This window comes from Rattus norvegicus, chromosome X, assembly GCF_021556685.1.
Source record: "Rattus norvegicus strain SHRSP/BbbUtx chromosome X, alternate assembly SHRSP_T2T, whole genome shotgun sequence".
NCBI classification, from domain to species: Eukaryota; Metazoa; Chordata; class Mammalia; order Rodentia; family Muridae; genus Rattus; species Rattus norvegicus.
The window spans coordinates 130262668-130279364 of record NC_141554.1 but is presented as its reverse complement, the minus strand read 5'-3'; the positions used below and the strand labels follow the sequence as shown (position 1 = coordinate 130279364).

At 35.5% G+C, this 16697-nt stretch overlaps 1 protein-coding gene across 2 annotated transcripts in view; it reads left to right on the top strand.

Annotated features, from left to right (window-relative positions):
* Nucleotides 1-16697, top strand: part of Tenm1 (teneurin transmembrane protein 1) — an 889292-nt gene that overhangs the window by 686524 nt on the left and 186071 nt on the right. For both annotated transcript variants that reach the window (XM_087599322.1, NM_001446957.1), the window contains 4 exon segments: nt 1393-1578; nt 3764-3787; nt 5656-5802; nt 15867-16083. In XM_087599322.1, the coding sequence (XP_087455448.1) occupies nt 1393-1578; nt 3764-3787; nt 5656-5802; nt 15867-16083 (574 nt within the window).

Below are 16697 nucleotides of genomic sequence, written 5' to 3'. Positions count from 1 at the left end.
AACATACATGCAGCACATACACACAAAACACAAAAATAAATTAGCAAGCAAATCAATTCAGATTTAATAAATTCTGCAGATATTGCTTTATCATAAAGATATTGTCACATCCCAAAGAATCATTTTCATATCTATAGAGTTTATTAATACTATTGTAACCAAATCACTCTTTTTTTTTTCTTCTTTTCTTTTTTTTTCGGAGCTGGGGACCGAACCCAGGGCCTTGCGCTCGCTAGGCAAGCGCTCTACCACTGAGCTAAATCCCCAACCCACCAAATCACTCTTAACATGGCATTTCATTTCAAATTTTAGACTATGAAAATGATGACTCAACTTCCAGAATACCCTTTTTCCATTTCAAGGATACATGACCATTAAACACCAAACATATTGGATTCCTTCAGAAAGCTTTTATCCCTTCTCTTCTAGTGAGAGAAATTAGATAAGAAAGGAGTGTGCCAAGTTTGATTTTGGTTTATCTACTGTCAGGATTTTATTAACATTCAACAATTCTCATCAAAAAGTCAAGGAGACAAAGCAGGCAACTTTGGCAAAGCTAGGACAGACGATCATTATATTGGCTAAACATTGAATAACATTTCAGGATAAGAAGGCTGTGTACTTTAATCAACCAGGATTCATTTCATGTGCTTAAAATAAATGCAAATATTGATTGTGTGATCAGATAAACTATTTGTTTGCTGTCATTGGAAACCTTGCCTTTTGTGTATTATGAATTTTATTATGTTCGTTTCTTTCCAATATTATCTTCCGAAGTAAGCTTAGAACACTATTTTACAGTGTCATCATTACTGTGAATTCATATAGTATCCTAAAATAACTCAATGTTATGTGTGATCCTAATAATCTTTTAAAAATTTTTAGTGTATATTTTTATTTACATTTCAAATGTTTCCCCTTTCCTAGTTTCCCAGTTTCAATTCCCCTACACTGGGTCATCGAGCCTTGTCAGGACCAAGGGCTTCTCCTCCCATTGGTGCCCAAAAAGACCATCCTCTGCTATGTATGCAGCTGGAGCCATGAGTCTGTCCATGTGTCCTAATGAATTTTTAAGGGATCCTCCTAAACAATTGTTGGACATAACACTTGCCTTTGAAGTCTTAATGACATTATTATTCTGTGGATTTAAAATCTGTTTGCTCTAAACTTTATTTTGTGTAGTCTTAACTACTATCTTTGCAAAGTTTCATGTCTGTTTTCTCAGACACAAGAAATATACATGATGTTCCCTTTATATATCTTTAAATATTCATAAACATTTCACTTAAATCATCAGTGTAGGTTAACGTTTGTTAATTCTGATGACTCCAGGAAGGAATGGGTGTTGGCTTTAACTAAATGTGTTAATATCTCTTTTTTAAACTTCTACAGAGCTCTGTACCATGGAGTGTGGTAGCCATGGAGTCTGCTCAAGGGGAATATGCCAATGTGAAGAAGGTTGGGTAGGACCAACATGTGAGGAACGTTCCTGTCACTCTCACTGTGCTGAGCATGGTCAGTGCAGAGACGGAAAATGTGAGTGTAGCCCTGGATGGGAGGGCGACCACTGCACAATTGGTAAGTCTCAGCATACTTTTATTAAAGTTAATTGGGATAATAGAAGAAGTTTAAGAGAATTCAAGTGAGTCAGTGGACAGCCTCTTCATAATACAATTTGAAGTTGGAGAAAGGGAAAGAGAAATATTAGCTACAAATTTTTGTGAACTGAGAGGTTTCTTCTTTGAGGGCATTGTACTGATTTCTTCCATCATTTCTGTTCTCATCACCTCACCTCAGTGTTCTTTATATTTTTCTGCTTTCAAGCACTTTGAGTTACTCAAATGAAAGATGATACATTGAAATAAAGTGTCATTAGTTAACAAGACAAGTGCTTTTGTTGATAGTAACATTCACTGTCCATTTTTCCTTTTGAAAAGTATAGGTTATTTCGGTTGAAAGCATCTACAGGCAATTTCATTAAATGGGACTACTTTAACAGAGCCCATTTAACATAGTTAGAAGCTGTCTTTAACGTATATGAAAAAGACACTCCTGACGTATTATCAATAGAGCATCTGTGTTGAATTGTCTATCTTTTTTCAGTAGTACAGAGTTTGTACTGAAGCATTCACCCCTTCTCACAACCTTGTCATCAATTTCACAAATTTTCAAAGCACAGCCAGACAGAACATTCTGTAGGCAGGTGTCACCTATGTAATAATTATCATATCTTGTGGTATTCACAATATAAAAGAGATTACTCATAATTAAAGATTTCTATTGTAAAATAGTTTCCTTTTCAAACAAACCAAAGCCTTTTATTTGTGTACATATCTGCCACAAAGGTTTCTTATACTTTGTCTTAATTGTATTTATTACGATTTCTGTGATAAAATACCTCTACAAAATCAACTCAGGTTAGAAAGTGTCTATTTTAGCTCACAGTTCCAGATTCCAAGCTATCATAGTAAAGTAGTCACACTATCAGGAGCTAAAGAGAGTTAGGCATACCACACTCGCAATCAGAAACAGAGCACAGTAAAAGTGCATGCTTGTGCTCAGAGCACTTTCTCCTTCCTTTACAGTTCAGCATCCCCTGCATGGGGAATGCACACAATAGACTAATCTTCCTGTCTCCAATAATATAATCACAATAATCTTCCACAGACATGCCCACAGGCCAACCTGATCTTTATTGAAACTCTCTTCCCAGCTAATTATAGACTGTGTCAAGTCATATTCAAAAGTACCCATTGGAAATGTACAATGGAATAAATACGATTGTACAGTTCTCATTGTTCTACTAGGGAAATGGGTCACAGTGTTCCATTGGCATTTCTACAACTAGAAAGAAAAGGTGCACCAATGAAAGGCAGGAGTGATCTTTTGTTTTTGGTAATTTGCTTTTGTTTTTAGTTGGTTTCTATAATATATTTTAGCATATTTTTCTCCTCTCCTGACTACAGAAAAATATTCTCACCTCCCTACTCACCCAATTTCATGGTTTTTTCCTTTAAAAGAAAAACCAAACCAAACCAAAAATATATAAATCAAAGTGCACACAAAAATGTGATTTGTGTTGGCCAACTACTCCTGAACGTGAGCCAGCCTTGAGTAAGCATTATGATACACAATTCATTTTCAGTTTTTTTTTTCTCCCAGTAGACTGTACTATGACTTTCTCTTGTAGGTGATATTCTTTTGTTACAATGGTTTGAATCTTTCAAAGCAATGCATAATATAGACTAATCTACTACACGCATAGTAAGTCTTGTTCTATGACTATGAGATTATTTAAGAATCGTTAAAAGGTGGTGAGGGTTGATTCAGATGCGACTTAAATAATTACTCTGCAATAGAGTAAGGTTATTGCCTTCACATGAGAAAATTTAAATACTGTGATGATAACCAAATGTGTTTGCTCCAGAACTCTCTTCTAAAGATCACCAATAAGAAGATATGGCTTCTTACATAGAAGTGATCAGTGAAATATAAAAGCAGCACTTCTTATACATTTAGTGAACTATGACACTTTTAAGGAAGCCTAATACGGTTTCTTGCAGAAAAGACATTAATAACGTCCCTACATAAAATATTATTCACAAAATACACAGGCCAGTGTACCAATTTTTGCGCTTCAGGCATTTCAACAACTCATAGTTTTGCTGTTCTCATTCTAGACAACAGATAATAAACCTTTCGTAAATGTTGTATAATTTTGGTGCTCCAGAAATTCATTCATCGCTCTTTTCCTCCCTTTTAGCTCACTACTTAGATGCTGTTCGAGGTAAGACTTTTTCTTAAGAACAGATATAATCGTTTCAAAAAACTGTGCATGTGGGAGAACAAAGGTAGTGTTTTAGTTGAAGTTGCTTGGTTGCATTTGGTTGCCTGGTTGGTTTCTCTCTGATTTTTACTTTGGGCAATTTTATTTCAATGTACTGCTGCTGTGTTTATTCTAATGAGACTAGAAAATAACTTGTTTTCCTAACATCCAAGTCACCATTGCTACAGTATAAAATGGACTAGTAATTACAAGGATTCTTTGTTCTTTGTTGAAAATTCTGCAGTAAAGTTTCACATGCACACACACACACACACACACACACACACACACACACACATCTACAGACAATTACTAAGTATACTTGGTTGAGGTAGACGGAAGAAGTATTCTTCAAAGCAAGATATCTCTCTGTCCATGAATAAAATTCTTATGTCTTTCTAAGTACCTTAACCTCTGTCCCTCCAGGGATTTGCTTTTGACAGAGACAACAATGGATTTTCTGTCAAATATGTAGTGTTTTTGTAATCCAAATCATTCTCCATTGAGTACCTACAAGAATACAAGTAGAGAAATTTCTTTTTCAAGTCCATGTATACTCATTCTATGCCATGACTTGGAGATATGATACTCACAAAACTTATCATTCTTTCTGTAAGCCATCTACTTTTTTAAAGTTTATTTCCTTGAAAACCATTTGGAAATAAGATGTGGTTAATTCTATGATATTCTAACATTTAAGTTTATATTTATTCTTCTGAAATTTTCTTTTGAAGGCATACATTAAAAGTACTGTTGATTGGACTACCCTTAGTAAAAACCAAGTCTGGCCTAGTATGACTATTGGGAAAATACTCAAGATGTATTATTATTATAAATAGTATCATCAGCATCATCGTTATAATCATCATCATTGTATCCATATATCTGGCCATGATCACTTAGAACATGTAGTTTCCTTTTGATAGTTCCTACCTCTAACTACTGGTAGAAAGAGTAATAAACATTTTTAGGGGGTACTCAAGAAAACGAAGCTAAATTCTAAAGAAGTATGATTGTTTGAACTTGGTGCATTATTAATTAGCTAAGAGCTATTTAAAATCTATATTTTATCTTGAGTATATTTCCCAGTTCTTCTCTAAAATTCTGGAACTCCATGTATGCCATCTTTTAATCCAATAAGCATTTTCTAAATACTTTGTTATTATTATTATTATTATTATTATTATTATTGACACAATAATATGCTGGGTTTTGCAAGAGATATCACGGCAGTGAAATTCTCAATGCTTAGCCCTCAGATCAGTAATAATCTTGAAAAGCTGAATAGGTGCAAACCAAGCAGAGCACTTTTCTAAGGAATAAGCAAATACACAGTGGTGTGGTTTGAATTATAAACCAACATGCCTATGTCCTGAAGCCCTAGAACACAAAGGGAAAAACATCACAAGTTAGAAGTCGTTGAAGAAAGTTTCTCTTCATAGAAACTGTTGTCTTTCTTCAACTTCTTGACCATAACTAGATACAGCATTATCTATCCAATTTGGGGAGAAATGAGATAGGTTTTTCAAAAAGAAACAGAAAATATTTCTTGTCCCTACCACAGTTTTCCTCCAATCTGAACCAGAGGTTGGGAATTGAGGTTAGCATTAATAACACTTAATTGGCTCTCTAAGGAAAAACACTGCAAAGTCAGGGATAACAAGTTCCCTGGGAAGGTGTTGCAAGTAAGCAAGCTCCTCTTGCATTTATTCAGCACCTTGTCTGAACAGAGCCCAGATGATTAAATTCTTCCCTGTGGGCAGATACATCATTGTTGGCCAATCCCATTCTGGTGGCTCTGTGATTGTTACCCTCTGCTGTCTTTTCAGATGGCTGTCCAGGGCTCTGCTTTGGAAATGGACGATGTACCCTGGATCAAAATGGTTGGCACTGTGTGTGTCAGGTTGGTTGGAGTGGAACAGGCTGCAACATTGTCATGGAAATGCTTTGTGGCGACAACTTGGACAATGATGGAGGTGAGTTATTTACAAAACGTGCATGTAAGAGAGCAATAGGTGTGCCTGGAGCACAGTTTTAACCAGCCTTGCCAAGGGCAAAAATTAAGAACCTTAAGTATCAATAATATTGAGGTATATGGGGTTGTACTAGTTTTAATTTCAGTAATATTTTCAAGATATTATTTACTTAATACCTTGTGCAATACTCCGAATATTTTGCATGTATTATATCTCATTTAATTGTAAACCATAAATAGGTGTTGATATTGTGTCTCAAAAACTAATAAACAAAACATCATGTTCAGCTCGTAAATACAAAAACTTATCAGAAATCGCAGTGTCCTCTGAAAGTCATTGTTACTAGGAGGTAGCAACACAAGAGGGAGCTCTAAATAACTGAGAACAAATAAAATGTTTCATTTGTGCATAGTGCAAACTACGTTAGCATCTGACAAACCCACTGTGGTGAGTCAGTTTGGCCTAACTTTTGCATACTTTCTAGGCAAGAAAACGTAAAATTAGCAACAAAATCCTTTTCTTATGACAGTATCTTGGAAGTACATTTTTAAATGTGAGGCCGATTTACTGTATTTGTGATATACTTACATTTGTTATAATTTCAATTCGAATAAAATGCTTAAATCTATAAGAAAACAGTTTGGGCTTAGGCATTCACTAGGTTGTAAATTTTTCTTCCATAGTCTATTGACTGAGCCCTCCCAGCACTGGAGAGAAAAATATATGGTATCTCTAACACAATCTCCCTTGCTAAACTAGCCTGAAGTGGTAGGCTCTGGGTCAGGTGAGAGACTCTGTCTCAATAAATAAACTGGAGAATAATCAAGACAGACATCCAATGTCAGCTTTGGTCCTCCATACATGCCCATAAACACACACACACACACACACACACACACACACACACACACACACACACACACACACCACCCATATCTTGTAACATGTATATACACATATACACATACAAACGCATGCAAAATACATTTTTCTTTACATGTTGTGTATAGGAAAACTAAAAGAATTGATAATAAAAAGTATTAAATGCATAGAATGTGGTTGTAAATATCAAAAGAGATAATTCAAGTAACCGTATAAAATGTAACAGAGGACAACACACACACACACACATACATATATATATATATAGAAAGAGAGAGAGAGGGGGGGGAGGGAGAGAATGAACGGGGAGCATATTAGTTTCTAAAAATTCTATTTCCTACCTATATAACTTGAGGGGTTTCTTTTCCAACTAAATAATATATAGTTCAACTGCTTGGCTGAGTTTTAAGGCTCATATACAAAGCACATATACAAACAAAGACATTAATCATTAGTCATAGTCAGATAAGTGACATGTGTCCTTTAGAGAATTTGGAAGGCCAAGATCGTCAAATGAAGGGCATGCAATGTATTCTTGTGGGGTAGTATGTAAACATCGTGGAGATGGAGTTACTGGCTTTGGCTTCCCTATAGGCATGTTTCCTGGTATATCTTCTCTTTACTCATATGTATCTGTCCACTACAGTGTCCACTCAAGACAAATCTCCATGAAATCTGTGACTTCTCCTCCTCAATTTCCCCTGATGTTTATAGTACACACCATACAATTTAGTACTTAATCACATCTTTCTGTCTTTCTTGATACATGTCAGGCATGACACGTGCGCCATAGCTATTTGCCCAATATAATTAACAATAGCAGTAATTTACTTGTGTATAGAATTTACTTAGAACCAAGCACCGTGCTGAGAATCTCGTATGGAATATCTAATTTAGGAATGTTGCTGTAGGAAACTCAATTGGTGATATTTTGACAATTTACAAAACTAGGCACAGGAAAATTAATTAAGTTTATAAAGGTTATATAGCAAGGAACTGAGATGTTTAAGTGTAAACTGGATGAGTCACCTCATTCGTGTAATTAATAGAGCGTTCCTATCTGATGTGTTGATTGAAAGGTTATATTCACAAGATATATTAACGACCTATACATTTATAATTTCTGGCTCAATTAAAGTTGAGCCAAAATAAGTTTCGTGACTTTGTCAGGTAATAAAAATTATGGAATATTTAATTATCAAGAATCCTTATGGCTTCAAGGTCACATCAAGGCAGCCAAAAATGTTTAATGGATGGATCAATTAAACATGAATGAATTATTGGATTATCAATTCTCAATGCCTATGGAGTATGTGGGTATAAAAAACATAGGAGATTTTACCGAATGTGCAGTGACCTCTGCACATTTATTAAAACTGTGTATCTATATGCAAATTGAAAATCAAAGGCTTGATAAGAGCTCAGCATAGCTTATGATTGTCTCTTTAGGGAGTAGGGTTAGAACACTCTGTGAGAGTTTCAATTACCATTTGTCCTTTAGTGGGACTAAGATGATACTGATGACAAATATAGATTGGTCTCTACATTAAGAAAGAAAGAAAGATGGAAAACCCACTAAAAGTCCCATGAGTAGGATTTTAGACCAGTAATTCCATCTCTATAATGTTTATATACTACCCCAAAAAAATACATTGCATGCCCTTCATTTGGGGATCTTGGCTTTCCAAATTCTCAAAAGGACAGATGTCATTTATCTGACTATGATTAATGATTAGTGTCTTTGTTTGTATATGTGCTTTAATTAAATCAGAAGGTGGCAATTGAACCTTCCTGAAAAAAAAGTATTCCTAATTTTTAAAAGGCAATTCTTAAGAAATCTTCCAATCAAAAACACATCACTCTCAAGCAGTTGCTTCAAGGAGCTGCTACCTGATTGCTCCACATTACGCCTGATACTTAAGGCTGTTTGGTATTTTTCTTGCATCCTAATCACCGTTGAATATTCATTAGAACCGCTGCTACATCCTGCAGCTTTGACTTTAGTTACACTCTGATCTCAATGCATTGTGACTCTTAGTAAGTAATTGGGCTGCATTGAATATGTAGGTGACACAGCTTCCCTGTAAGCTACCTAAGAGGTCCTTGAAGAGCTGAAAAGCTGGGAACAAGTAACCTTTAGATTTTTTTCCCTAACAATCAAAGGAAAGAGAAAGGTCTTGCTAAGTACTAATTACTATAGAAGTCACAGCTCTGTCAAATACTGTGACCACAGTTATCCCTGAATAAGTTAGCACTTACCATCTGTAGAGCCCTAAGCATGAAGGAGACTTAACATCATGGGGACCACCATTTGATTTGTTAGCCACGTGTCTTGAATTGAAATTTCGAAACTATGATCACAAACTTTTACAAGCCCAAGGAAAAGAGTAAGCATTGCACTGACTGTGTCTGAATACCTAAAACAAATGGTAAGGGAAGCTATCAACAAGTAAAGTCTATTCCAACGCTTTCATAAACAAATCATCACAACCAAATAAAAGTCCTGGAACATGCCCAAGCACAAATTTAAATGTATTGCATCATTGGGTCAGCATTGAAAGTCAGTGTGAAGGAGCTGAGGATGTAGCTCAGTAAAGTGTTTGTCACACAAGCACAAGGACCTGAATACAATCCCCTGTACCCATGCAAAAGCATGAAACCTAGCATGGTGACTGGACCTGGAATTTTAGTATTGGGAAAACAGAGAATGAAAGATCACTGGAACAGGCTAGCCAGCCAGACTAGATAATTGCTCTGTGAAAATCAGGTTCAGAACTCCAGGTTCAGTGACAGACCTTGTCTGAGAGAGAGAGAGAGAAAGAGAGAGAGAGAGACAGAGACAGAGACAGAGACAGAGACAGAGACAGAGACAGAGAGACAGAGAAAAAGACAGAGAGAGATAGACAGAGAGACACAGAGAGACACAGAGACACAGAGAGACACAGAGACACAGAGAGACAGAGACACAGACAGAGACAGAGACAGACAGAGACAGAGAAACAGAGCCTCACACAAGCCTAGAGACGTGAGTTCAATCTTCAAATCCCCAAATCCCCAGAAACATTGTAAGGTAGAAGGAAGGGCACCAATTCCACAAAGTTGTCCTCTGATCTCCACATTAACAGTGTAGCATGTATGTCCATACACATATATCATCATGTACAAGCATGCACAAATATATACACGTACATATACACATTAAAATGAAAAAAATTTAAAGGTAGAAAGCAATTGAGGAAGACAGCAATATCAACTTGTGGACTGTACAAACATATGCATTCATACATACACAGAAACACAGGAATACATATAAACACACATACACATACACATTATATACACAAAACCAAAAAGAGTCAGTGGGAGAAAGAAGCATTATGATGCATTATGATTATATGGTGTTGAGACAACTATTAAGAAACAAGTAGATTTTTAATTCCTACTGTGTACCTAAAGAAAAAGAAATATATTCTAGTAGGATTATTGAATTAAATGCTAAAGAAAGCAGAAATTACAGCACTCAACATGGAAAAGAAATTCATTACTATTAAAAGCATTGGTAGAATTTATAATGGGCAGAAAAGTAATAAATCTAATGTTAAAATTTTTAAACCATTTTATAATACTTGGAAATTTTAAACATCATCCAATACCTACATATTTGGAAACATCACATTGTCACTGTCTACACAAAAGCTATATGTATTTTAATGTAAGAAAAATTCTGCTTGTTTTAGTCCGACTAGTCAGATCTCAGATGTACAATAGCCACAGCAGGCTACTCACTGGACAACACAGAACTAGAGACTCCCAGTTTTGAATAAAGTTTAATTCGTTAGCACAGATTCACATGTTATATCAAATATCTACCTTCTAGGTAGAAGTCCCACATTGAATACCCAGGTTTTCATTAACTCATTACTGCATTTTTTCAAGTGTTTTCTGAGCATCATGATAATGATGAAATGATAATCAAGATGCATTTTTGGTTCAATGAAGGATATGCTCTAACAACAGAAACAGATACTAAGCAAAGATCCTCATAAAGTGGTTCCGCATTTTAAATGTGTAAGGGTGCTTTAAAACACCAAGGGTGGATCAATGTTCATGGAGGCCATAACTTACTCTGGCAGCTGAGAAAGGTTTCACATGGCTCCAAGGAAGCAGGTTCAAAACAATAGACACTGTGGAGAGTAGAGTGAAGCTACAGTCTCTGGACCACAGGAATTTGCTGATCTAGCACTATTCAAAGGTACACAGGCACAGATCACACCGAGCATTGTGTGTTTTGTGAGATGTTCAGCCAAATAATGAGGATCTCATCTTATTCACTCTACTTATAAAGGAAGGACAGTGATATCTAATATAATAAAAACATTATGGAAGAATATTAAACTATAGAATAAAAATGTGTAATCCAATGGCCCCTCTTCTCCGGTCTTTTAAATATTTCTCCATATGTGTCCTAGCTTCTCGTGTAGAAAGTGTTTTAGTGGTCAAGGTTCATATTTGTTTGCAAAATCTGTAAATCAAATAACTAAACAAGAATGGTTTTCCAGGCATTGTTCTTCATAATAAGTCACCATTCATTAAAACCAGTAACTATCATCATGTTTCTAGATCTAGAAAATAGCACCACAGGTGAGCGAACACATATAACTCATGGACCAATAAACCTCATACTTTGTATGTCCCCAGCATGCTGCATAGTTTAGTAAATAGGGAAATAAAAGACCAGGAGCAGTGAATTGATAGCATTTGCTCTACTTAAGGGCCTCCCATTTAGTCTGATGCATTAATTGAGGTTGTGTTAATAATCTCTAACTAAATTTACAATTGTCCATGAAATAGGACTTTTGAGCATTACAGACCAGATTCTATTCTATAACCATAAAAAAAAATTAAACCTCAATCTAGCTTTTTTTTTTTTTTTTGGTGCTGGGGACCGAACCCAGGGCCTTGCGCTTGCTAGGCAAGCGCTCTACCACTGAGCCAAATCCCCAACCCCTCAATCTAGCTTTTATCCAAGTGCTAACAACTCCACAGGTAAATACAATTCAATGAATGTGTTTCATATTACAGTATTAGCTACCAACTCAGAGTCACATGGTATCCTATCTATGCAAAGCTTGCCCCTAAGTCAATACATTCCATACATGTCAATGCATTGATTGTGCTGAACAGTTTTCAGACTATTTCCATACGAGGGAGGGTGACCATTCTAAACTGCTAATGTGAACCACTGGAACCCAAACCTAAGCCTCTATCTCTAGATACCTTGTGGTTTTTATAATCCACAGCTTGACATATAATATCTAATACTTATCAATTGCTAGATATAAACTAGACAGTGTGCATATTCTTCATGATTATTTTTTCAAGTTTACTGGTTTTCATATATATATGTATATATATATATATACACACACATATATACACACATATATGTATATATATACACATATATATATTACTGTGACCATTATCAAGGCTATAAAAATATCTAACACTCACAAAAGTTCCCTTCTATATTTTTGTAATTTTTAAGGTCTACCATGTTATGAGATTTTGAGTGGATAATACCATAGTATGGTATAGATGAGGCTGCTCATGAGGCATGAGTGGGTAGGTGGGTGGGGGAGAACCCTCTTAGAGGTAAAGGGGAGGGGTGGGAGGATTCCTGGAGGGGAGATAACATTTGAAATGTAAACACAATGATTAATAATCTTTTTGAATTTCTAAATAGAACACTGTATGTTAATATGTCTCCCAAATAACTATGGGATCACATTAGCCTCTTATCATCTATTTATAAAATGAACCTGGGAATATCTAGGTAAAAATTTGTTGCAGAAGTTAGCTTAAATGATGCATTTGGAAGTACCTAATACTTAGAAAATATTAATTAGTTGATACAAAGTTGAAAATTCTTAAGGATACCCTGCCAAAACTTAGCTGTCGATTCCTATCCAGATAATATTATGGGTCTTATGAGTAACTTCATTAGAGGTTTAGGCCAACATGAGTTTCTCCTCTATTGTTCAGATCTCCTTTTCTATTCTTTTTACCAAACAAGGGCACACATGTGATAGCCAAGTATTTATTAGTGATGACTTGATTACAGGGAAACAAACCATATCCTTGAACCAATTGGAATAGACCCAAATTGGTTGGCAAAACTAGGATCAATGAGCACCATGTTTAGTCTTCCAAGACAGTATAACCTCTGTCGTTTTTGCTCTCTTTTATTTTTATCCCCTTAAGGAAAACATTCTCTGAAAATAAAAGCAGCTAACATATGATATGTTCGTATCTGACACCTGAGCTTGGCTGTCAGTAGGGTGCCACATCTTCCAATTCAGAACAATAAAAGAACTGTTAATAGCCAAAAAAAAAAATACACACATCCAGTGTGACTGTCATTTGCACTTCTTTGTAACAGTCTAGACATACTGTTTGGAGTGTTATCCAATGTGATAATTGGTAAGTAGATATTTGCTCTTGTGCTGGGTTTGCCTGCAATTTCTAATTTAGGGTTGCATGCCATCGTTGGTCAGCTTCCCTGCTACCTTCCTAAATTCAACAGCGCATTGCTTTTTTTTTTTTTTTTTTGAGAAAAAGGAAATCTCATAGGGTCAGCTCTGTATATAGTAGGCATTAATAAATGTAAGAGATTACCTTGAATTCAATATCACCTAACTAGATGAGAATGCGATTCCCAATTTTGAATTAGCTCAATGGTTAGTTTTAGAATCCAACTTTGAAGATTAATATGACAGGAATATTTATTTAAAATCAACTCATGTTCCATAATAAGTTGGATTCATAGGTGATAGAATGAGACCTGTCAATGTCCAAAAGTATTATCAGTAAGTACATTTGTTAATGTTTACCAAACATGACATTAAGTGCTTCTGTGTACATTATGCCAATAAAAAATCCACAATTCAATAAAAATGAATAAAGATAAGTTTGCACTTGACACTCATTTTTTTCATGTTTTTCCTATGGGGCACCAATAGCAAACATTACAAAAACTCTTTTAATCCATCTGATATTTTTGCCAACTTTTCTACACATTCAGATATCTAATTAGCAGAAGAGTAAAGAGATAATATGCTAATAAGAACATCTTATCATAGGAGGGGGAAGAAATGTCATCTAAAATCGAGGGAATATCTGCTAATTTGTTTCGCTAAATGATGAAAGAAGGGAACTTATTTTGAAACAAAACCAGTGGTAAAAGTTAGTCATAAATAAAGAAATGTGTCCATGGAGAGACAAAAGAAAAAGGCATGGACAAGAATCAATTAAACGGGCAAAACAAGAAAAAAAGTATACTTCATTTTAAAACAAAGTACTCCGTGGTATAGAGAGTTTGAAAAGACCACATGTAGGGAAAATATCTTTCGAGATGCACCAAGGCTACTCTTCCAAAGCCTCCTCTTGGTGTTTCTCACTTTCCTTGCCCCCAGTTATGATACATCTTCTTGTAGCTCAAGTGGAGCAGCCTAGTGAGGGAAGAGGGAGCAAGCAAAATCGCTGCAGAAAACCAGTGCCTTTTACCATCAGCCTTAAGGAGCCGCTGATTCCCCTGAACCTCTCTTTTCCACTGCAAGCTGAGATTAGCGTCTTTATGTTTACCCTTGTTAAACAACGGAATTAGAGCCACTTGCCTGTTCTAAGGACCTTGGAAGGACTTTTAAATTTTTTGCTTATTGGATGTGGAGTGAAGTGTCCATATGCTCAGTTAATCACTCCATCCACTTCTTTTTCTTTGCTTAGAACTCTCTTAGAGCTCTTCTCACACTTCACCGGTACAAGAGTCAGCTGTTTAAACGCCTGTTTTATCCTCTGAAGTTCTGAATTTCTGGGGGAAGGGGAGTGTTTCTTTCATTAGCTCGCCAAGCAACTAGCAAAGCATTTCATACCTATTACATTCTAAATAACCATTCCTCCCTTCAGTAGGTCTTGTGGACTGTATCTTTCCTCTTCCAAAGAGTGAAACTTTTATGTTATTCTTTTTCCTTCACACTGTTAGTTCTGAGATACACCGGAGAAAAAGCAACTTCACCATTTGGGGCCAAACTTAAAGCAAGCCTCATTAAATACTAAATACTAACTAAGAGATGGACTTTGGTCAAGACCATTCCCTAGAATTTTCCAGCTAAAATGGCCCCAAGACATATGTTGCAGGGTTTATAAGGACACCTAAAGGATGCCATACTTTCCTATGAAGTTTTGTTATTTTCCAAGAACCACCATTCCCAGCATTTCAGGAATTTACCTGGTCCTTGGGCAGGATTAATTCTGTGCATTCCAATACAACAGTGGATTCATAAGTCCAATGCAAATGATGAGGGCCCCCACAAGTAAAGAAAGTGGCTTGTTACGTTGATAGGTACTAAGTTTAGTAATAATTACATAAAACTACCATTGCTTGTATGAAATCCTAAAATAAAATGAAAGAGTGACCAGCTACTTTAGCATGCTACAGAATCGCCCATATTAAGCATGTACAACCTTAGGATAGGGGAAATTCTGATTCAGTAGGCAGAATTCAAGAATCTAGGTACTTAATGAGTTCCATAGGTAATTGGCTGCACATTAGAAAATCACTGTCCTATATCCTTTTGCACAGTGAAAATCTCAACCTCAAAAAAAAAAGAAAGAAAGAAGAAAAGAAAATCTCAACCTCTGTGCTGAGAATTACCTGTAAACAACCATATTAAGATGATTTTTAAGTGAAAACGAAAGCAGGTTGTCAAGTACTGGTTAACTGTACATTCACAGTAGATGGTCTAGGGGTAAGAATTTTTTAAAGGAACAAAAAAAATAGTTACCATTCTGATGAGTGATTCACCAAAGATAGAAAGGTATAACAAGATATACCTAACAGAGTACTTTAACCAAAAGGTACATTGTAGTTACATAAACTATAGTCTCTAGTTAACAAATATTAGAGAATTTCAAACAGGAAGAATTAGGAACAAAATAGTTTGAATTTCTCTGAGATACACTATAAACTCAGTGAGTAACAATTCCTGAGAAACATGAAGTTATAACACGCTCTGTTCTCAAAAATATAACTTTACATTTACTATCTTTCTCCATTTTGCATACTTTTGACTATATTGTTTTCTTGAAGATAAATATCATTATTGATTTGTTTTGCTTTCCAGATGGTTTGACGGACTGTGTGGACCCCGATTGTTGTCAACAAAGCAACTGTTATGTAAGCCCACTCTGTCAGGGCTCACCAGACCCTCTTGACCTCATCCAACAAAGCCAGCCCCTCTTCTCTCAGCACACTTCAAGACTCTTCTATGATCGAATCAAATTTCTTATTGGCAAGGATAGTACTCATGTCGTTCCTCAAGAGATCTCATTTGACAGCAGGTATATAGAAATTTATTTTGTCCTTACTTAAAGTGCTCATGATTTTCCTTCAGAGTCAAAGAAAATGGTCTTTTAAAGATCAAGTGGTTTCTCATTCCTTTCAACAGTATTGCTATCTTTCTTATGCCTTCTCTTGAATGCCTGCACTGTTACCAATTTTTTTCTAAAGGCCAATTGGCTAGATTCTATATCATAAAGTAATAGGAGATGTCTATATAAGTATGGAAATTGTTATTTAATGGCAAATGGAAGTATATTTGCAAGCTTAATCTTTAACTTCTGAATTATTATTTGAAAGAAAAAAGTATAAATTTCAATAGCTAAATTTTAGGTTCTGTTTCATGAACAAAAGCATTTCCAGGTCAAAGGGTTGAATGACTTGACATCTTAATGGGAAATTCACCATGGGAAATAACTGTCTTCTCAGAATGCTCAAATGCCAGAATTATCTCTAAAGATCTGACAAGAAACACATTTAAATCACTTCATTTATATAAAGTATAATAACAAGAATTTGCTGATTGGTATTCAACCCATTCACTTTCATCAATGACACACTTTAATAATTAGCACAAGGTATAGGTAAGTCTAGTTATTAAAGATTTGAAAAGTCC